General features: G+C 36.9%; 1 protein-coding gene across 1 annotated transcript in view; it reads right to left on the bottom strand.

Moving 5' to 3' along the window:
* ttc28 (tetratricopeptide repeat domain 28) overlaps nucleotides 1–22,500 on the bottom strand; it is a 76,648-nt gene that overhangs the window by 33,525 nt on the left and 20,623 nt on the right. Inside the window, exons 3-14 of the mRNA XM_062030735.1 lie at nucleotides 13,044–13,191; nucleotides 12,709–12,981; nucleotides 12,513–12,643; nucleotides 10,307–10,528; nucleotides 10,046–10,234; nucleotides 9,863–9,959; nucleotides 6,579–6,775; nucleotides 1,040–1,193; nucleotides 791–962; nucleotides 547–715; nucleotides 306–466; nucleotides 1–241 (exon numbers count right to left, since the gene is read on the bottom strand). The exon at nucleotides 1–241 is cut by the window's left edge and continues 248 nt beyond it. Of these exons, the coding sequence (XP_061886719.1) occupies nucleotides 1–241; nucleotides 306–466; nucleotides 547–715; nucleotides 791–962; nucleotides 1,040–1,193; nucleotides 6,579–6,775; nucleotides 9,863–9,959; nucleotides 10,046–10,234; nucleotides 10,307–10,528; nucleotides 12,513–12,643; nucleotides 12,709–12,981; nucleotides 13,044–13,191 (2,154 nt within the window). The remainder of the gene's footprint in view (nucleotides 242–305; nucleotides 467–546; nucleotides 716–790; nucleotides 963–1,039; nucleotides 1,194–6,578; nucleotides 6,776–9,862; nucleotides 9,960–10,045; nucleotides 10,235–10,306; nucleotides 10,529–12,512; nucleotides 12,644–12,708; nucleotides 12,982–13,043; nucleotides 13,192–22,500) is intronic.

The following is a 22,500-nucleotide window of genomic DNA, read 5'->3' as shown; positions in this document are numbered from 1 at the left end:
CATCTTGGTGATACCCATGTTCCCGTAAACCTGGGCCTCCAGACGAGCATCGTGGAGCCGCTGAGCCAGGCCCAGCTGAGCCTCATAGCACTGCAGGGTGGTGCAGTAGTCTCCCAGAGCCATGTGCACGGCGGCCAGGTGACCCAGGGCGTGGCACTCTCCCCGAAGGTCGCCCAGATCTTTGCGCAGGGTCAGCTCCTGGCTGTGGAAGGACAAGGACGCGTCCAGCTGGGCAAGCATCCTGTCAGGGGGACGGTGGGTAAGAGAGTGATGAGAGTAAGGAATAGAAGCTTGACTGACCTCACCTGTGAACTGAGCCTAGAGCTGAGTAGGCGTCGGCCTCCATCTTCTGATCAGGGAGCTCCTGAGCCAGAGATAACTGCTGCTGGTAGACGCTGACTGCTCCTGGAAGATCCCCCTGACAAACACTGATGTCTCCAAGGTTCCCCAAAGCCCTGAAGACTGCCTGCAAACACAATAACACATTGAAGACTGTTCTTCAATGTCTTCTTCTCCACAGCCCGTCTGGCCGACATGGACGTCCACCTGTGTATTGTTCAAAGCTTGTGCTAGCAAGAAAAGATATCTGTGACACTCTTCTGCTCGACTGAACTCCCCCAAGGCTTTGTAGGCCAGGCCCAGGTTACAGTAGGCTTTGGCCTGAGCCAGCTTGTCCTGCAGGTCTTTGGCTAAGGCCAGGTCTTGCTCAGAGTATCTGGCAAGCAAAAGAAAGATCTTAAGAAGTATGCCATTGATCTGAAGCATGACGTTTATGAGCTTCAGTTCTGACCTGACAGCATCCTCGTACTGTCCCAGGCAGAAGTGAGCATAGCTGAGGTTGTGGCAGACTTTGCCCTCTTCCTCCAGGTCCTGAAGCCCAGGAGCCAGGACCAAGTACTGCTGGTAGTACTGTAAGGCCTGAGAGTATTCGCCTCTGTAGCTGTGGAAGTTGCCCAAGTTTGCTGAAAAATGGAAGAAGACGTCATGTTTGCCGTCCTGAATACAAACCAATGGTGTTGTTGTCTTTGGTCTGGCTTACCTAAAGCTCTAGCTTCACTTTGAGCATCACGGAGCTCGCGGGAGATGGTCAGGTGCTGCATGTAGTGCTGGAGGGCTCGGTCCAGAGCACCCAACGCTTGGTAGGCCACCGCCAGGTTGCCATGCGTTGAGGCCTGTGACGGTCTGTCATTCACCTGCAACACATCAGTCATTCCCACAATGCACCTCTTCAAAAGCTGACGACATTGGCACTTATTTCATAGCTCGAGACCTAAACAAAAAAATGACACTCAAAATAGACACAATGGTGGTTTTAGGCGAGGGGATTTCAGCAAATTTTAGAATGCCCACTTTTATCTCCAAAACGTGGGCGGTCCTGCATCAGCCTGCTGGGTTTCGCAAGCATCTTCATCCAAAAATCGTGATATTTTCCCACAGAATTTGAAGGATTGATTAAATATGGCTGCCAGATATGTTGTTGCAGATTGTATCGGTACAACTAAAAAAGGGGTGTTGTGCGACCAGTCTTCCAATTAGGGAATAAAACACACTGGTCAATCCCAAATTCTTTTGGATGACATATGTATATGTTAACTAAAAGAGACCACAGAGACAGAATAGTACTTGGCCAAGTTTTACTAAAGCTTTAGGAGACCAGCCCCTACAACACAACCATAGCACCGCCAAGAGAGGTCTAAAAGTAAGACAAAAGGAGTTAACTCTTATAGTGAGAAGGCAGCCCCCCTCCCTTACAGAGAGGGATGCACCTGCTGATAAGAAGAGGGACCGTGTCCTTTTACAGCACAGAGCTGGCTCAAACCTCCCTTTTGATGAGTGATTAATGAATGACTGCCAACCTGATACGTCCAAAAGTGAAATAGATGATACAGTATTGTCTGCTCACAGATGCTTCCTAGTGGTCGTTATAAGCACACCGCGGCTTGTTTTGGATAGTCCCACTTGTTAATGCTGCAGTCACACGCAGGATTCTCACAGGAATGAGGCAAAAATACAACTTTACGGCCTGTGGCGCAAAATGGGACGGACCAAGGGAGAGGAGTTTTAATGATTTGAATGATTCTGACTTTGAAGAACAACTGGCCAGGATCTTCAGCTCTCACTGGATCGGTTCGCAGCCGAGTGTGAAGCGACTGGGATGGGAATCAGCACCTCCAAGTCCGAGTCCACGGTTCTCGCCCGGGAAAGGGTGGAGTGCCATCTACAGGTTGGGGAGGAGATCTTGCCCTAAGTCAGGGGTCGGCAACCCAAAATGTTGAAAGAGCCATATTGGACCAAAATACAAAAACAAATCTGTCTGGAGCCGCAACAAATTAGAAACCATATTACATACAGATAGTGTACGTGTCATGAGATATACATTGAATTGAGATGACTTAAAGGAAACTAAATGAGCTCAAATATAGCTACAAATAAGGCATAATGATGCAATATGTACATATAGCTAGCCTAAATAGCATGTTAGCATCGATTAGCTTGCAGTCATGCAGTGACCAAATATGTTTGATTAGCACTCCACACAAGTCAATAACATCAACAAAACTCACCTTTGTGTATTCACGCACAACGTTAAAAGTTTGGTGGACAAAATGAGACAGAAAAAGAAGTGGCATAAAACACGTCCTAGAAAGTCGGAGAAAGTTATACATGGAAACAAACTAAGGTGAGTTCAAGGACCGCCAAAATTAGTAGGACAAAACGGCGCTCGCCAAATACTCGAATCAGTGAAGCATGTTTAATACAAACAGTGTGCTTTATAACAATTAGGGAGGTTTGTGTCATGTTTGTCCTCCTACAAAAACCATATTAATACAAAAAAAAATAAAAAATTTCCCTCTTCTTTTTCTATTTTTCATACATTTTTGAAAAAGCTTCAGAGAGCCACTGGGGCGCCGCTAAAGAGCCGCATGCGGCTCTAGAGCCGCGGGTTGCCGACCCCTGCCCTAAGTGGAGGAGTTCAAGTACCTCGGAGTCTTGCTCATGAGTGAGGGAAGAGTGGATCGTGAGATTGACAGGCGGATCGGTGGGGCGTCTTCAGTAATGCGGACGCTGTATCGATCCGTTGTGGTGAAGAAGGAGCTGAGCCGGAAGGCAAAGCTCTCAATTTAACGGTCGATCTACGTTCACACCCTCACCTATGGTCATGAGCTTTGGGTTATGGCCGAAAGGACAAGATCACGGGTACAAGCGGCCGAAATTAGTTTCCTCCCCCCGGGTGGCGGGTGAGAAGCTCTGTCATCCGGGAGGAGCTCAAAGTAAAGCTGCTACTCCTCCACATTGAGAGGAGCCAGATGAGGTGGTTCGGGCATCTGCTCAGGATGCCACCCGAACGCCACCCTAGGTCCGACCGGCAGGAGGCCACAAGGAAGACTATGTCTCCCGGCTGGCCTGGGAACGCCTCGGAATCCCCGGGAGGAGCTGGACGAAGTGGCTGGGGAGAGGGGAGTCTGGGCTTCTCTGCTTAGACTGCTGCCCCCGCGACCCGACCTCGGATAAGCGGAGGAAAATGGATGGATGGATGGAATTTGAAGAAGAAATGTTTTGGTCGGAGTTTAGATAGAAAAAAGCCTTAAGCCAAAAAAAATAAAACATCTCGAGGGAAGAGAGGCTGAGTGGGAACAGAGAAAGAAGTGTAGACAAGAGAGAAAAAGCTGCTGATATACTAGGTTGTTCCTCTTCTACTGATGTTTTCCTCAAAGAAAACAAGGTGTCTATGGAAGAGCAGGGAAGTATGGAAATGGTGATTTCTAGGGATGTCCGATAAGCCGATATTATCGGCCGATAATGCATTAAAACGTAATATCGGAAATGATCGGTATCGTTTTTTTTTTATCTGTATCGTTTTTTTGTTTTTTTTTGTTTGTTTTTTTGTTTTTTTTTATGAAATCAACATAAAAAACACAAGATACACTTACAATTAGTGCACCAACCCAAAAACCTCCCTCCCCCATTTCTTTCTGTTATCAATATCTGGTTCCTACATTATATATCAATATATATCAATACAGTCTGCAAGGGATACAGTCCGTAAGCACACATGATTGTGCGTGCTGCTGCTCCACTAATAGTACTAACCTTTAACAGTTAATTTTACTCATTTTCATTCATTACTAGTTTCTATGTAACTGTTTTTGTATTGTTTTACTTTCTTTTTTATTCAAGAAAATGTTTTTAATTTAGTTATCTTATTTTATTATTATTTTTAAAAAAGTACCTTATCTTCACCATACATGGTTGTCCAAATTAGGCATAATAATGTGTTAATTCCACGACTGCATATATCGGTTGATATCTGTATCGGTTGATATCGGCATCTGTAATTAAAGAGTTGGACAATATCGGAATATCGGATATCGCCAAAAAGCCATTATCGGACATCCCTAGTGATTTCTTTTTAGCTAAAAATGTTAACCATGTCAGCTTTGAAGTAATCAGGGCCACGAGAATGTGAAATTAGGTGATAAAAATATATATTTATCCACAATGTACAGTAAAGGCCAAAAGTTTGGACACACCTTCTCATTCAATGTGTTTTCTTTATTTCCATGACTATTTACATTGTAGATTGTCACATCAAAACTATGAATGAACACATGTGGAGTTATGTACTTAACAAAAAGGAGGTGAAATAACTGAAAACATGTTTTATATTCTAGTTTCTTCAAAATAGCCACCCTTGGCTCTGATTACTGCTCTGCACACTCTTGGCATTCTCTCCATGAGCTAGGTGTGAAGTGAAAACCATTTCAGGTGACTACTATGGCGTCACATTAGTACCAAAAATCCAAGCGCGTAAAAACTGTTATCGCGCGCTGATTCTCCACTTCGTGCGCGCGCGAGACACCCTTTTGCGCGCGCTTGGTGCCTTTCTGCGCGCGCTTGGTGCCTTTTTACGCGCGCGCTGTCTCGGTCTGTGCGCTGTCATGTTTCATTTTGGTACTTTGGGGGCGGGCATGCTTAGACCGCCCCTTCTTTCTGATTGGCTTTGAGCAATCAGAAGTATAGCAGGGCGGGTCATTGGAAGAAGTGGATAAAAAAATGTTGGCTGAAAAAGAGGTAAGTTATTGAACTGGTTTGGAGTGATTGTAAGGGTACTATTACTAAAAATAATAATAATAAATTTTTATTTATAAAGCACTTTTCATACATTTAAAATGCAGCTCAAAGTGCTTCACATAGTTAAAAACAAAATGAGAAATAACACCCACACCCCTTGAAGACAGTCAAACATGTACATAAAAATAAACAAACAACAACAACAATAATAATAACAACACAATGACAATAGCCAATCACAGGAACCCTCTGGACGTGGAGATCCAGAGGGCTCTTTGAGGAAACACTAGATGATCAAGTAAATGGATTAAATTTAATTAAAATACACATCAGGTAAAAGTCCAAAAATAATATGAAATAATATAAGATATAATCAAACATAAAAATAAACTACAATATGAAAAACTATAAAATAAAATAAAATACAATAAAAACTGAAATACAAATATAATAAGACCATATAAAAATAGGCTAAGATATGATAAAACATAAAAATAAGCTAAGATATGATAAAACATAAAAATAACTAATACTAATAATATAATCTTGCACATTGGGCCTAATATTTGTGTAGTAAAGTGGTTTTTGAATTCGAGCAATGTAATCTGAAAGATGTTTAAAATATCAACAATTAATGTTAATATTTTTGAAACAATATACTTCTCATAACATGAGTATCTGTGTGCATGAGAGAGTGGAAAGAAAAGCATTGCTATAGTTTCACTTCATCTGCCTTTTTTTACAACCTACTTGAAGTTGTATTTTTCTTTTTTTTTTTTTCTTTTTTTTTCTTTTCTTTTATTTTTTCAAAGCCAATCAGAAAGAAGGGGCGGTCTAAGCATGCCCGCCCCCAAAGTACCAAAATGAAACATGACAGCGCACAGACCGAGACAGCGCGCGCGTAGAAAGGCACAGCGCGCGCGCAGAAAGGCACCACGCGCGCACGAAGTGGAGAATCAGCGCGCGATAACAGTTTTTACGCGCTTGGATTTTTGGTACTAATGTGACGCCATAGACTACCTCTTGAAGCTCATGGAGAGAATGCCAAGAGTGTGCAGAGCAGTAATCAGAGCCAAGGGTGGCTATTTTGAAGGAACTTGTGCAGCTTGGGTAGGCTCCAGCACCCCCCGCGACCCCGTAACGGACAAGTGGTAGAAAATGGATGGATGGATGGAGAGACTATAAAACATGTTTTCAGTTTTTTCACCTTTTTTTGTTAAGTGCATAACTCCACATGTGTTCCTTCATAGTTTTGATGTGACAATCTACAATGTAAATAGTCATGGAAATAAAGAAAACTCACTGAATGAGAAGGCGTGTCCAAACTTTTGGACTGTACTGCATGTGCGGGGAAATGGGCTCAAGTTCTGTAGACGACATCACAACCAAGAAGAAAAGCGGGCGTTCCAAGTGGTTATTGATCTTATGGGAAATGACTGCCAGATTAATTTTCCAGGGCATGAAGAGAACTTGTGAGTGAAAGGTGGGTCATCTATGGACTTCACCTCCAGTGAGATGTGCAGTTCTTGGCGGTGGTAATGCACAGCTTGCTCGTAGAGGCCCAGGGCGTGATAGGCGTTGCCCATGTTGCCGTATGCTCTCCCCTGGGCGGCGTAGTCACCCAGATCCTGGGCGCAGGTCAGGTGGGCCTGGTGGAGCTTCAGAGCTTCCTCGTAGTCGCCCCTCAGCTGGTGGATGATGCCTGAGGTGGAAGATTGGGAGGAAAGTATGTTTCTTGCTGAAGCATCAGTCTCTCTAGTGCAGGGGTCACCAACCTTTTTGAAAGCAAGAGCTACTTCTTGGGTAGTGATTAATGCGAAGGGCTACCAGTTTGATACACACTTCAATAAATCGCCAGAAATAGCCAATTTGCTCAATTTACCTTTAACTCTATGTTATTATTAATAATTAATGATATTTACACTTAATTGAATGGTTTAAAAGAGGAGAAAACTCGAAAAAAATTACAATTAAATTTTGAAAAATAGCTTATCTTCAATTTCGACTCTTTAAAATTCAAAATTCAACCGAAAAAAAGAAGAGAAAAACTAGCTAATTCGAATCTTTTTGAAAAAATTAAAAAAATAATTTATGGAACATCATTACTAATTTTTCCTGATTAAGATTAATTTTAGAATTTGGATGACATGTTTTAAATAGGTTAAAATCCAATCTACACTTTGTTAGAATATATAACAAATTGGACCAAGCTATATTTCTAACAAAGACAAATCATTATTTCTTCTAGATTTTCCAGAACAAAAATTTTAAAAGAAATTCAAAAGACTTTGAAATAAGATTTAAATTTGATTCTACAGATTTTCTAGATTTGCCGGAATAATTTTTTAAAATTTTAATCATAATAACTTTGAAGAAATATTTCACAAATATTCTTCGTCGAAAAAACAGAAGCTAAAATGAAGAATTAAATTAAAATTTATTTATTATTCTTTACAATAAAAAAAATAAATTTACTTGAACATTGATTTAAATTGTCAGGAAAGAAGAGGAAGGAATTTAAAAGGTAAAAAGGTATATGTGTTTAAAAATCCTAAAATAATTTTTAATGTTATATTTTTTCTCTAAAATTGTCTTTCTGAAAGTTACAAGAAGCAAAGTAAAAAAATTAATGAATTTATTTAAAAAAGTGAAGACCAAGTCTTTAAAATATTTTCTTGGATTTTCAAATTCTATTTGAGTTTTGTCTCTCTTAGAATTAAAAATGTCGGCCAAAGAGAGACCAGCTTGCTAGTAAATAAATAAAATTTAAAAAATAGAGGCAGCTCACTGGTAAGTGCTGCTATTTGAGCTATTTTTAGAACAGGCCAGCGGGCTACTCATCTGGTCCTTACAGGCTACCTGGTGCCCGCGGGCACCGCGTTGGTGACCCCTGCTCTAGTGTCTCTCTACCGCCAATTGGTGGCGAGCCCAAAAGCTACGTCCACTTGGTTTCCAACAACCTCATATACAAAAGCCAAAAGCAGTGAAGTTGTCACGTTGTGTAAATGGTAAATAAAAAGAGAATACAATGATTTGCAAATCTTTTTCAACTTATATTCAATTGAATAGACTGCAAAGACAAGATATTTCATGTTCACACTGAGAAACTTCATTTTTTTTGCAAATAATCATGAACTTAGAATTTAATGGCAGCAACACATTGCAAAAAAGTAGTCGGAGGGGCATTTTTACCAGTGTGTTACATGGCCTTTCCTTTTAACAACACTCAGTAAAGGTTTGGGAACTGAGGAGACACATTTTTGAAGTGGAATTCTTTCCCATTCTTGCTTGATGTACAGCTTAAGTTGTTCAACAGTCTCCCTTCTCATATTTTAGCCTTCACACATTTTCAATGTCTGGACTACAGGCAGGCCAGTCTAGTACCCGCACTCTTTTACTATGAAGCCACGCTGTTGTAACACCTGGCTTGGCACTGTCTTGCTGAAATAAGCAGGGGCGTCCATGATAACATTGCTTGGATGGCAACATGTTGTTGCTCCAAAAGCTGTATGTACCTTTCAGCATTAATGGTGCCTTCACAGATGTGTAAGTTACCCATGTCTTGGCCACTAATACACCCCCATACCATCACCCATGATGGCTTTTACACTTTGATCCGAGAACAATCTAGAAGGTTCTTTTCCTCTTTGGTCCGGAGGACACAAAGTCCAGTTTCCAGAAAACATTTGAAATGTGGACTCGTCAGACCACAGAACACTTTTCCACTTTGCATCAGTTAATCTTAGATGAGCTCAGGCCCAGCGAAGCCGGCGGCGTTTCTGGGTGTTGTTGATAAATGGCTTTGGCTTTGCATAGGAGAGTTTTAACTTGCACTTAACAGATGTAGAGACGAACTGTAGTTATTGACAGCGGTTTTCTGAAGTGTTCCTGAGCCCATGTGGTGATATCCTTTACACACTGATGTCGCTTTTTGATGCAGTACCGCCCGAGGGATGGAAGGTGCGTAATATCATGGCTTACGTGCAGTGATTTCCCCAGATTCTCTGAACCTTTTGATGATATTACGGACCCTAGATGGTGAAATCCCTAAATTCCTTGCAATAGCTGCTTGAGAAATGTTGTTCTTCAACAATTTGCTCAGGCATTTGTTGACAAAGTGGTGACCCTCGCCCCGTCCTTGTTTGTGAATGGAAGCTGCTTTTATACTCAATCATGGCACCCACCTGTTCCCAAGTAGCCTGTTCACCTGTGGGATGTTCCAAATAAGTCTTTGATGAGCATTCCTCAACTTCCTCACTCTTTTTTGCCACTCGTGCCAGCTTTTTCGTAACATGTTGCAGGCATCAAATTCCAAATGAGCTAATATTTGCATAAAATAACAACGTTTACCAGTTGGAACGTTAAATATCTTGTCTTTGCAGTCTTTTCAATTGAATATAAGTTGAAAAGGATTTGTTGTATTCTCTTTTTATTTACCATTTACACAACGTGACAACTTCACTGCTTTTGGCTTTTGTACACACACACACACACACACACACACACACACCCACACACACACACACACACCCACACACACACACACACACACACACACACACGCACACATTGTGGACTTAGCGACGGTGTCAAGTTCACTGGTTCTTCGATATCAGCGTGACGGCAGAAACTTAAACCTTAATTAATAAAAGATGAATGCTGATTAGGGACTCGTAAGGTGATCTTGGTGGACCACTTCAAGACTCATTTCAAGACTGACAGCGAGGCCTGCTCTTGGTTTAGGTCTGTGCTCTGCTAAGTTCTGCTATGATCTTCAAGGTGCACCTACCGAGGTTGGAGGAGGCTCGGCCCTGAGCTGCTTTGTCCTGCAGCTCCTCAGCGATGTCCATCTGCTGTTGGTGGTACTGCAGCGCCCTCTCCAGGTCCTGAGGATCACACACACACATGAAGGAGTCTTCCTGAGAACTGAAGGAGTGTTCCTGAGAACTCGAGAACTGTTCCGACAGGCGACCTGCATGCATCGGGCCGCGTGGCCCAGCCCGGCCAAGGCCCTCATTTCGATGGTCCGGTCCGCCAGTTGGTGCGAGAGCTCCAGGACTCGAGTGTGGTAGGACACGGCCTTGTCGTAGTCCCGCTGGGAGTGGTAGGCGCTGCCCAGGTTGCTGTAGGCCCGAGCCTCCTCCTGGCGGTTCTCCAGCGTCTGACAAGAGACAATGCAACGACATCAGACATTCACCATGTTCCACTTGAGGCTGGTGACGCGGCGCCGCACCTTGGCGATGTCCAAGTGCTGCTGGTGGCACTGGACGGCACTGGCAAAGTCCCCAAGTGCCACGTAAACGGCGCCCGTGTTCCCGAGCTGACGGGCCTCCGACAGCCGGCATCCGACTTGCGTTGCCAGCGCCACGCACTGCTTGTGGCTGGTTAGCGCGTTGGGATAGTCGCCGATGGCCGTGTAGACGTGGCCCAAACTACTGAGGGCGTCAGACGCCGCCTGAAGTCACAACACAAGTTTGTGACAACAAAATCTTCATCTGACTCAAGTGGGCAGGAAACACTCACATGCTAGCAAATGCTAATGCTAACGTGTCAGCGGACAGATTAGCATGTTCTTCTGTTTACTCAAACTTATTAAACTTAATTTAGTTCTTCAAAATTACAAAGCAGCAACATTGTAAACAAACTAGCAGAATGCTAATGCTAACGTGTCAGCGGACAGATTAGCATGTTCTTCTGTTGACTCAAACATATTAAACTTCATTTAGTTCTTCAAAATTACAAAGCAGCAACATTGTAAACAAACTAGCAGAATGCTAATGCTAACGTGTCAGCGGACAGATTAGCATGTTCTTCTGTTGACTCAAACATATCAGCTTCATTTAGTTCTTCAAAATCACAAAGCAGCAACATTGTAAACAAACCCCGGGGCACCAAACTAGCAGAATGCTAATGCTAACGTATCAGCCGACAGACTAGCATGTTCTTCTGTTGACTCTAACATATTAAACTTCATTTAGTTCTTCAAAATTACAAATCAGCAACATTGTAAACAAACTAGCAGAATGCTAATGCTAATGTGCCAGCAGACATAAACATATTGTTCTGTTGACTCTAACATATTAAACTTCATTTAGTTCTTCAAAATTACAAAGCAGCAAGACTGTAAACAAACTAGCAGAATGCTAATGCTAATGTGTCAGCAGACAAATTAGCATACTCTTCTGTTGACTCTAACATATTAAACTTCATTTAGTTCTTCAAAATTACAAAGCAGCAACATTGTAAACAAGCTAGCAGAATGCTAATGCTAACGTGTCAGCAGACATAAACATATTGTTCTGTTGACTCAAACATATTAAACTTCATTTAGTTCTTCAAAATTACAAAGCAGCAACATTGTAAACAAACTAGCAGAATGCTAATGCTAACGTGTCAGCGGACAGATTAGCATGTTCTTCTGTTGACTCAAACATATCAGCTTCATTTAGTTCTTCAAAATCCCAAAGCAGCAACATTGTAAACAAACCCCGGGGCACCAAACTAGCAGAATGCTAATGCTAACGTATCAGCCGACAGACTAGCATGTTCTTCTGTTGACTCAAACATATTAAACTTCATTTAGTTCTTCAAAATTACAAATCAGCAACATTGTAAACAAACTAGCAGAATGCTAATGCTAATGTGCCAGCAGACATAAACATATTGTTCTGTTGACTCTAACATATTAAACTTCATTTAGTTCTTCAAAATTACAAAGCAGCAAGACTGTAAACAAACTAGCAGAATGCTAATGCTAATGTGTCAGCAGACAAATTAGCATACTCTTCTGTTGACTCTAACATATTAAACTTCATTTAGTTCTTCAAAATTACAAAGCAGCAACATTGTAAACAAGCTAGCAGAATGCTAATGCTAACGTGTCAGCAGACATAAGCATATTGTTCTGTTGACTCAAACATATTAAACTTCATTTAGTTCTTCAAAATTACAAAGCAGCAACATTGTAAACAAACTAGCAGAATGCTAATGCTAACGTGTCAGCGGACAGATTAGCATGTTCTTCTGTTGACTCAAACATATCAGCTTCATTTAGTTCTTCAAAATCACAAAGCAGCAACATTGTAAACAAACCCCGGGGCACCAAACTAGCAGAATGCTAATGCTAACGTATCAGCCGACAGACTAGCATGTTCTTCTGTTGACTCTAACATATTAAACTTCATTTAGTTCTTCAAAATTACAAAGCAGCAACATTGTAAACAAGCTAGCAGAATGCTAATGCTAATGTGCCAGCAGACATAAACATATTGTTCTGTTGACTCAAACATATTAAACTTCATTTAGTTCTTCAAAATTACAAAGCAGCAAGATTGTAAACAAACTAGCATAATGCTAAAAGGCTAACGTAGCCAACTGAATAAAAGAAGGCGTCGATGTTAACATTAGCCACCATTTTTAACACATTGTAGCGATCAAACCTCTTTGTCCTTCAGCTTGATGGACAGCACGAGTTGTCGTCTGTGATTGGCCAGCGCTTCTCGGTAACTGCCTTTGGAGAAGAGGGCGGAGCCAAGGTTGCCATGGGCGCGGCCCTCGCCTGATTGGTCGCCTGCGAACGAGACGAGAGGTGCATTTGTTCCGCATCTTCCCATCTCTTTGACGCGGCGGACCCACCCAGAGTCCGAGCCACCTCCAGGTCCTGCTGCATGTAGGCCAGGCTCTTCTCCGTGTTGCCTAGCGACCAGTACGTGGCGCCCAGGGCCGAGAAGACGGAGCCGCGCAGCTTCAGCGAGCACGTGCCGATCTTGAGCGCCGCCTCCAGGGCGCTGGCGGCGGCGGCGTGGAAGCCGTGAGTCAGCAGCTCCTGGCCGATGACCGAGACCACCATGAAGGGGCTCCTGTCCAGCTTCATGGAGCGGAGCTGCTGGTAGGTGGGCTTCAAGGTGCCTGGGGGCGGAGCCAACAGGTGATGGGCGGGCACTCAAACTTTGACGGACGTGCCGAACTACCTCTGAGGGGGGACTTCATGGCGGCCTCCACCATACCCGACAGCAGCTGCAGACTCTTGGGATCCTGAGCCAGGCCTGATGCGAACGCTGCCAGGGCGTCGCCATGGCGACCCAGGTACTGCAGCGCCACCGCCTGACGGAAGTACGCCTAAATATGGCGGGAAGAAAAGTATTTGTTGTTATTCTACGTACTCAAGTATTTTATATTTACATTGTGGTATTAGTTAGTTGTTCAAGTTGGAGTAGTTTGAAGTTCAAGTTATGCTACAACTATATAAAGTTATAGTCGTGGATTGTAGTAGTCAAAGTTTTAGTAGTACTAGTATAACATTATAGTAGTAGTAATTTTAAGTTACAGTACAGTCGTACTTTAAGGTTATAGCAGTAGTAGTATAATATTATCGTAGTAGTTTAGAGTTATAGTAGTTTTTGCAAATATTAACTTCATTATGAATTTGATGCATGCAACATGTTTCAAAAAAGCTGGCACAAGAGGCAAAAAAGACTGAGAAAGTTGAGGAATGCTCATCAAAGACTTATTTGGAACATCCCACAGGTGAACAGGCTAATTGGGAACAGGTGGGTGCCATGATTGGGTATAAAAGCAGCTTCCATTCACAAACAAGGACGGGGCGAGGCTCACCACTTTGTCAACAAATGCCTGAGCAAATTGTTGAAGGACAACATTTCTCAACCAGCTATTGCAAGGAATTTAGGGACTTCACCATCTACGCTCCGTAATATCATCAAAGGTTCAGACAATCTGGAGAAATCACTGCACGTAAGCCACGATATTACGCACCTTCCATCCCTCAGGCGGTACATGCATCAAAAACCGACATCGGTGTGTAAAGGATATCTCCGCATGGGCTCAGGAACACTTCAGAAAACCACTGTCAGTAACTACAGTTTGGCTACATCTGTAAGTACAAGTTTAAACTCTACTATGCAAAGCAAAAGCCATTTATCAACAACACCCAGAAACGCCGCCAGCTTCCCTGGGCCTGAACTCATCTAAGATGGACTCGTGCAAAGTGGAAAAGTGTTCTGTGGTCTGACGAGTCCACATTTCAAATTGTTTTTTGGAATCTGTGGACGTCGTGTCCTCCGGACCAAAGGGGAAAAAAACCATCTGGACTTTTCTCGGGTGAAAGTGTAAAAGGCAGCATGTGTGATGGTATGGGGGTGTATTAGTGGCCAAGACATGGGTAACTTACACATCTGTGAAGGCACCATTAATGCTGAAAGGTACATACAAGTTTTGAAGCAACATATGTTGCCATCCAAGCAACGTTATCATGGACGCCCCTGCTTATTTCAGCAAGACAGTGCCAAGCCAGTTTCTCAGTGTGAACATGAAATATCTTGTCTTTGCAGTCTATTCAATTGAATATAAGTTGAAAATGATTTGTTGTATTCTCTTTTTATTTAGCATTTACACAACGTGACAACTTCACTGCTTTTGTAGTTTAAAGCCATAGTAGTAGTACACTTTAAAGTTGTAGCATTAGTTAAAAGGTATAATAGTTGTAGTACATAATAACATGACTATAAAGGTGTAGCAGTAGTTAAAAGTTATAATAGTTGTAGTATATAATAACATGACTATAAAGGTGTAGCAGTATTTAAAAGGTATAATAGTTGTAGTACATAATAACATGACTATAAAGGTGTAGCAGTAGTTAAAAGGTATAATAGTTGTAGTATATAATAACATGACTATAAAGGTGTAGCAGTATTTAAAAGGTATAATAGTTGTAGTACATAATAACATGACTATAAAGGTGTAGCAGTAGTTAAAAGGTATAATAGTTGTAGTATATAATAACATGACTATAAAGGTGTAGCAGTAGTTAAAAGGTATAATAGTTGTAGTATATAATAACATGACTATAAAGGTGTAGCAGTAGTTAAAAGGTATAATAGTTGTAGTATATAATAACATGACTATAAAGGTGTAGTACTAGTTAAAAGGTATAATAGTTGTAGTATATAATAACATGACTATAAAGGTGTAGTACTAGTTAAAAGGTATAATAGTTGTAGTGTATAATAACATGACTATAAAGGTGTAGTACTAGTTAAAAGGTATAATAGTTGTAGTATATAATAACATGACTATAAAGGTGTAGTACTAGTTAAAAGGTATAATAGTTGTAGTACATAATAACATGACTATAAAGGTGTAGTACTAGTTAAAAGGTATAATAGTTGTAGTGTATAATAACATGACTATAAAGGTGTAGCAGTAGTTAAAAGGTATAATAGTTGTAGTACATAATAACATGACTATAAAGGTGTAGTACTAGTTAAAAGGTATAATAGTTGTAGTGTATAATAACATGACTATAAAGGTGTAGTACTAGTTAAAAGGTATAATAGTTGTAGTACATAATAACATGACTATAAAGGTGTAGTACTAGTTAAAAGGTATAATAGTTGTAGTGTATAATAACATGACTATAAAGGTGTAGTACTAGTTAAAAGGTATAATAGTTGTAGTACATAATAACATGACTATAAAGGTGTAGTACTAGTTAAAAGGTATAATAGTTGTAGTATATAATAACATGACTATAAAGTTGTAGCAGTAGTTAAAAGGTATAATAGTTGTAGTACATAATAACATGACTATAAAGGTGTAGCAGTAGTTAAAAGGTATAATAGTTGTAGTATATAATAACATGACTATAAAGGTGTAGTACTAGTTAAAAGGTATAATAGTTGTAGTATATAATAACATGACTATAAAGGTGTAGTACTAGTTAAAAGGTATAATAGTTGTAGTACATAATAACATGACTATAAAGGTGTAGCAGTAGTTAAAAGGTATAATAGTTGTAGTGTATAATAACATGACTATAAAGGTGTAGCAGTAGTTAAAAGGTATAATAGTTGTAGTACATAATAACATGACTATAAAGGTGTAGCAGTAGTTAAAAGGTATAATAGTTGTAGTACATAATAACATGACTATAAAGGTGTAGTACTAGTTAAAAGGTATAATAGTTGTAGTACATAATAACATGACTATAAAGGTGTAGTACTAATTAAAAGGTATAATAGTTGTAGTACATAATAACATGACTATAAAGGTGTAGTACTAGTTAAAAGGTATAATAGTTGTAGTACATAATAACATGACTATAAAGGTGTAGCAGTAGTTAAAAGGTATAATAGTTGTAGTACATAATAACATGACTATAAAGGTGTAGTACTAGTTAAAAGGTATAATAGTTGTAGTACATAATAACATGACTATAAAGGTGTAGCAGTAGTTAAAAGGTATAATAGTTGTAGTACATAATAACATGACTATAAAGGTGTAGTACTAGTTAAAAGGTATAATAGTTGTAGTACATAATAACATGACTATAAAGGTGTAGCAGTAGTTAAAAGGTATAATAGTTGTAGTACATAATAACATGACTATAAAGGTGTAGCAGTAGTTAAAAGGTATAATAGTTGTAGTACATAATAACACGACTATAAAGGTGTAGTACTAGTTAAAAGGTATAATAGTTGTAGTACATAATAACATGACTATAAAGGTGTAGTACTAGTTAAAAGGTATAATAGTTGTAGTGTATAATAACATGACTATAAAGGTGTAGTACTAGTTAAAAGGTATAATAGTTGTAGTACATAATAACATGACTATAAAGTTGTAGCAGTAGTTAAAAGGTATAATAGTTGTAGTGTATAATAACATGACTATAAAGGTGTAGCAGTAGTTAAAAGGTATAATAGTTGTAGTACATAATAACATGACTATAAAGGTGTAGTACTAGTTAAAAGGTATAATAGTTGTAGTACATAATAACATGACTATAAAGGTGTAGTACTAGTTAAAAGGTATAATAGTTGTAGTGTATAATAACATGACTATAAAGGTGTAGCAGTAGTTAAAAGGTATAATAGTTGTAGTACATAATAACATGACTATAAAGGTGTAGTACTAGTTAAAAGGTATAATAGTTGTAGTACATAATAACATGACTATAAAGGTGTAGTACTAGTTAAAAGGTATAATAGTTGTAATACATAATAACATGACTATAAAGGTGTAGTACTAGTTAAAAGGTATAATAGTTGTAGTATATAATAACATGACTATAAAGGTGTAGTACTAGTTAAAAGGTATAATAGTTGTAGTGTATAATAACATGACTATAAAGGTGTAGTACTAGTTAAAAGGTATAATAGTTGTAGTATATAATAACATGACTATAAAGGTGTAGTACTAGTTAAAAGGTATAATAGTTGTAGTACATAATAACATGACTATAAAGGTGTAGTACTAGTTAAAAGGTATAATAGTTGTAGTGTATAATAACATGACTATAAAGGTGTAGCAGTAGTTAAAAGGTATAATAGTTGTAGTACATAATAACATGACTATAAAGGTGTAGTACTAGTTAAAAGGTATAATAGTTGTAGTGTATAATAACATGACTATAAAGGTGTAGTACTAGTTAAAAGGTATAATAGTTGTAGTACATAATAACATGACTATAAAGGTGTAGTACTAGTTAAAAGGTATAATAGTTGTAGTACATAATAACATGACTATAAAGGTGTAGTACTAGTTAAAAGGTATAATAGTTGTAGTACATAATAACATGACTATAAAGGTGTAGTACTAGTTAAAAGGTATAATAGTTGTAGTGTATAATAACATGACTATAAAGGTGTAGTACTAGTTAAAAGGTATAATAGTTGTAGTACATAATAACATGACTATAAAGGTGTAGTACTAGTTAAAAGGTATAATAGTTGTAGTATATAATAACATGACTATAAAGTTGTAGCAGTAGTTAAAAGGTATAATAGTTGTAGTACATAATAACATGACTATAAAGGTGTAGCAGTAGTTAAAAGGTATAATAGTTGTAGTATATAATAACATGACTATAAAGGTGTAGTACTAGTTAAAAGGTATAATAGTTGTAGTATATAATAACATGACTATAAAGGTGTAGTACTAGTTAAAAGGTATAATAGTTGTAGTACATAATAACATGACTATAAAGGTGTAGCAGTAGTTAAAAGGTATAATAGTTGTAGTGTATAATAACATGACTATAAAGGTGTAGCAGTAGTTAAAAGGTATAATAGTTGTAGTACATAATAACATGACTATAAAGGTGTAGCAGTAGTTAAAAGGTATAATAGTTGTAGTACATAATAACATGACTATAAAGGTGTAGTACTAGTTAAAAGGTATAATAGTTGTAGTACATAATAACATGACTATAAAGGTGTAGTACTAATTAAAAGGTATAATAGTTGTAGTACATAATAACATGACTATAAAGGTGTAGTACTAGTTAAAAGGTATAATAGTTGTAGTACATAATAACATGACTATAAAGGTGTAGCAGTAGTTAAAAGGTATAATAGTTGTAGTACATAATAACATGACTATAAAGGTGTAGTACTAGTTAAAAGGTATAATAGTTGTAGTACATAATAACATGACTATAAAGGTGTAGCAGTAGTTAAAAGGTATAATAGTTGTAGTACATAATAACATGACTATAAAGGTGTAGTACTAGTTAAAAGGTATAATAGTTGTAGTACATAATAACATGACTATAAAGGTGTAGCAGTAGTTAAAAGGTATAATAGTTGTAGTACATAATAACATGACTATAAAGGTGTAGCAGTAGTTAAAAGGTATAATAGTTGTAGTACATAATAACACGACTATAAAGGTGTAGTACTAGTTAAAAGGTATAATAGTTGTAGTACATAATAACATGACTATAAAGGTGTAGTACTAGTTAAAAGGTATAATAGTTGTAGTGTATAATAACATGACTATAAAGGTGTAGTACTAGTTAAAAGGTATAATAGTTGTAGTACATAATAACATGACTATAAAGTTGTAGCAGTAGTTAAAAGGTATAATAGTTGTAGTGTATAATAACATGACTATAAAGGTGTAGCAGTAGTTAAAAGGTATAATAGTTGTAGTACATAATAACATGACTATAAAGGTGTAGTACTAGTTAAAAGGTATAATAGTTGTAGTACATAATAACATGACTATAAAGGTGTAGTACTAGTTAAAAGGTATAATAGTTGTAGTGTATAATAACATTACTATAAAGGTGTAGCAGTAGTTAAAAGGTATAATAGTTGTAGTACATAATAACATGACTATAAAGGTGTAGTACTAGTTAAAAGGTATAATAGTTGTAGTACATAATAACATGACTATAAAGGTGTAGTACTAGTTAAAAGGTATAATAGTTGTAATACATAATAACATGACTATAAAGGTGTAGTACTAGTTAAAAGGTATAATAGTTGTAGTGTATAATAACATGACTATAAAGGTGTAGCAGTAGTTAAAAGGTATAATAGTTGTAGTACATAATAACATGACTATAAAGGTGTAGTACTAGTTAAAAGGTATAATAGTTGTAGTGTATAATAACATGACTATAAAGGTGTAGTACTAGTTAAAAGGTATAATAGTTGTAGTACATAATAACATGACTATAAAGGTGTAGTACTAGTTAAAAGGTATAATAGTTGTAGTATATAATAACATGACTATAAAGGTGTAGTACTAGTTAAAAGGTATAATAGTTGTAGTATATAATAACATGACTATAAAGGTGTAGTACTAGTTAAAAGGTATAATAGTTGTAGTACATAATAACATGACTATAAAGGTGTAGCAGTAGTTAAAAGGTATAATAGTTGTAGTGTATAATAACATGACTATAAAGGTGTAGCAGTAGTTAAAAGGTATAATAGTTGTAGTACATAATAACATGACTATAAAGGTGTAGCAGTAGTTAAAAGGTATAATAGTTGTAGTACATAATAACATGACTATAAAGGTGTAGTACTAGTTAAAAGGTATAATAGTTGTAGTACATAATAACATGACTATAAAGGTGTAGTACTAATTAAAAGGTATAATAGTTGTAGTACATAATAACATGACTATAAAGGTGTAGCAGTAGTTAAAAGGTATAATAGTTGTAGTACATAATAACATGACTATAAAGGTGTAGTACTAGTTAAAAGGTATAATAGTTGTAGTACATAATAACATGACTATAAAGGTGTAGCAGTAGTTAAAAGGTATAATAGTTGTAGTACATAATAACATGACTATAAAGGTGTAGTACTAGTTAAAAGGTATAATAGTTGTAGTACATAATAACATGACTATAAAGGTGTAGCAGTAGTTAAAAGGTATAATAGTTGTAGTACATAATAACATGACTATAAAGGTGTAGTACTAGTTAAAAGGTATAATAGTTGTAATACATAATAACATGACTATAAAGGTGTAGTACTAGTTAAAAGGTATAATAGTTGTAGTGTATAATAACATGACTATAAAGGTGTAGCAGTAGTTAAAAGGTATAATAGTTGTAGTACATAATAACATGACTATAAAGGTGTAGCAGTAGTTAAAAGGTATAATAGTTGTAGTACATAATAACATGACTATAAAGGTGTAGTACTAGTTAAAATGTATAATAGTTGTAATACATAATAACATGACTATAAAGGTGTAGTACTAGTTAAAAGGTATAATAGTTGTAGTACATAATAACATGACTATAAAGGTGTAGCAGTAGTTAAAAGGTATAATAGTTGTAGTGCATAATAACATGACTATAAAGGTGTAGTACTAGTTAAAAGGTATAATAGTTGTAGTACATAATAACATGACTATAAAGGTGTAGCAGTAGTTAAAAGGTATAATAGTTGTAGTACATAATAACATGACTATAAAGGTGTAGTACTAGTTAAAAGGTATAATAGTTGTAGTACATAACATGACTATAAAGGTGTAGCAGTAGTTAAAAGGTATAATAGTTGTAGTACATAATAACATGACTATAAAGGTGTAGCAGTAGTTAAAAGGTATAATAGTTGTAGTACATAATAACATGACTATAAAGGTGTAGTACTAATTAAAAGGTATAATAGTTGTAATACATAATAACATGACTATAAAGGTGTAGTACTAGTTAAAAGGTATAATAGTTGTAGTGTATAATAACATGACTATAAAGGTGTAGCAGTAGTTAAAAGGTATAATAGTTGTAGTACATAATAACATGACTATAAAGGTGTAGTACTAGTTAAAAGGTATAATAGTTGTAGTATATAATAACATGACTATAAAGGTGTAGTACTAGTTAAAAGGTATAATAGTTGTAGTATATAATAACATGACTATAAAGGTGTAGTACTAGTTAAAAGGTATAATAGTTGTAGTACATAATAACATGACTATAAAAGTGTAGTACTAGTTAAAAGGTATAATAGTTGTAGTGTATAATAACATGACTATAAAGGTGTTGCAGTAGTTAAAAGGTATAATAGTTGTAGTGTATAATAACATGACTATAAAGGTGTAGTACTAGTTAAAAGGTATAATAGTTGTAGTACATAATAACATGACTATAAAGGTGTAGTACTAGTTAAAAGGTATAATAGTTGTAGTACATAATAACATGACTATAAAGGTGTAGTACTAGTTAAAAGGTATAATAGTTGTAGTACATAATAACATGACTATAAAGGTGTAGTACTAGTTAAAAGGTATAATAGTTGTAGTACATAATAACACGACTATAAAGGTGTAGTACTAGTTAAAAGGTATAATAGTTGTAGTACATAATAACATGACTATAAAGGTGTAGTACTAGTTAAAAGGTATAATAGTTGTAGTATATAATAACATGACTATAAAGGTGTAGTACTAGTTAAAAGGTATAATAGTTGTAGTACATAATAACATGACTATAAAGGTGTAGTACTAGTTAAAAGGTATAATAGTTGTAGTACATAATAACATGACTATAAAGGTGTAGCAGTAGTTAAAAGGTATAATAGTTGTAGTACATAATAACATGACTATAAAGGTGTAGTACTAGTTAAAAGGTATAATAGTTGTAGTACATAATAACATGACTATAAAGGTGTAGCAGTAGTTAAAAGGTATAATAGTTGTAGTACATAATAACATGACTATAAAGGTGTAGTACTAGTTAAAAGGTATAATAGTTGTAGTACATAATAACATGACTATAAAGGTGTAGTACTAGTTAAAAGGTATAATAGTTGTAGTGTATAATAACATGACTATAAAGGTGTAGTACTAGTTAAAAGGTATAATAGTTGTAGTACATAATAACATGACTATAAAGGTGTAGTACTAGTTAAAAGGTATAATAGTTGTAGTATATAATAACATGACTATAAAGGTGTAGTACTAGTTAAAAGGTATAATAGTTGTAGTACATAATAACATGACTATAAAAGTGTAGTACTAGTTAAAAGGTATAATAGTTGTAGTGTATAATAACATGACTATAAAGGTGTAGCAGTAGTTAAAAGGTATAATAGTTGTAGTGTATAATAACATGACTATAAAGGTGTAGTACTAGTTAAAAGGTATAATAGTTGTAGTACA

Source organism: Entelurus aequoreus, linkage group LG21, assembly GCF_033978785.1.
Source record: "Entelurus aequoreus isolate RoL-2023_Sb linkage group LG21, RoL_Eaeq_v1.1, whole genome shotgun sequence".
Lineage (NCBI taxonomy): Eukaryota > Metazoa > Chordata > Actinopteri > Syngnathiformes > Syngnathidae > Entelurus > Entelurus aequoreus.
Note: the sequence above shows the minus strand (reverse complement) of the source record. Positions and strands in the feature narration are given on the sequence as shown.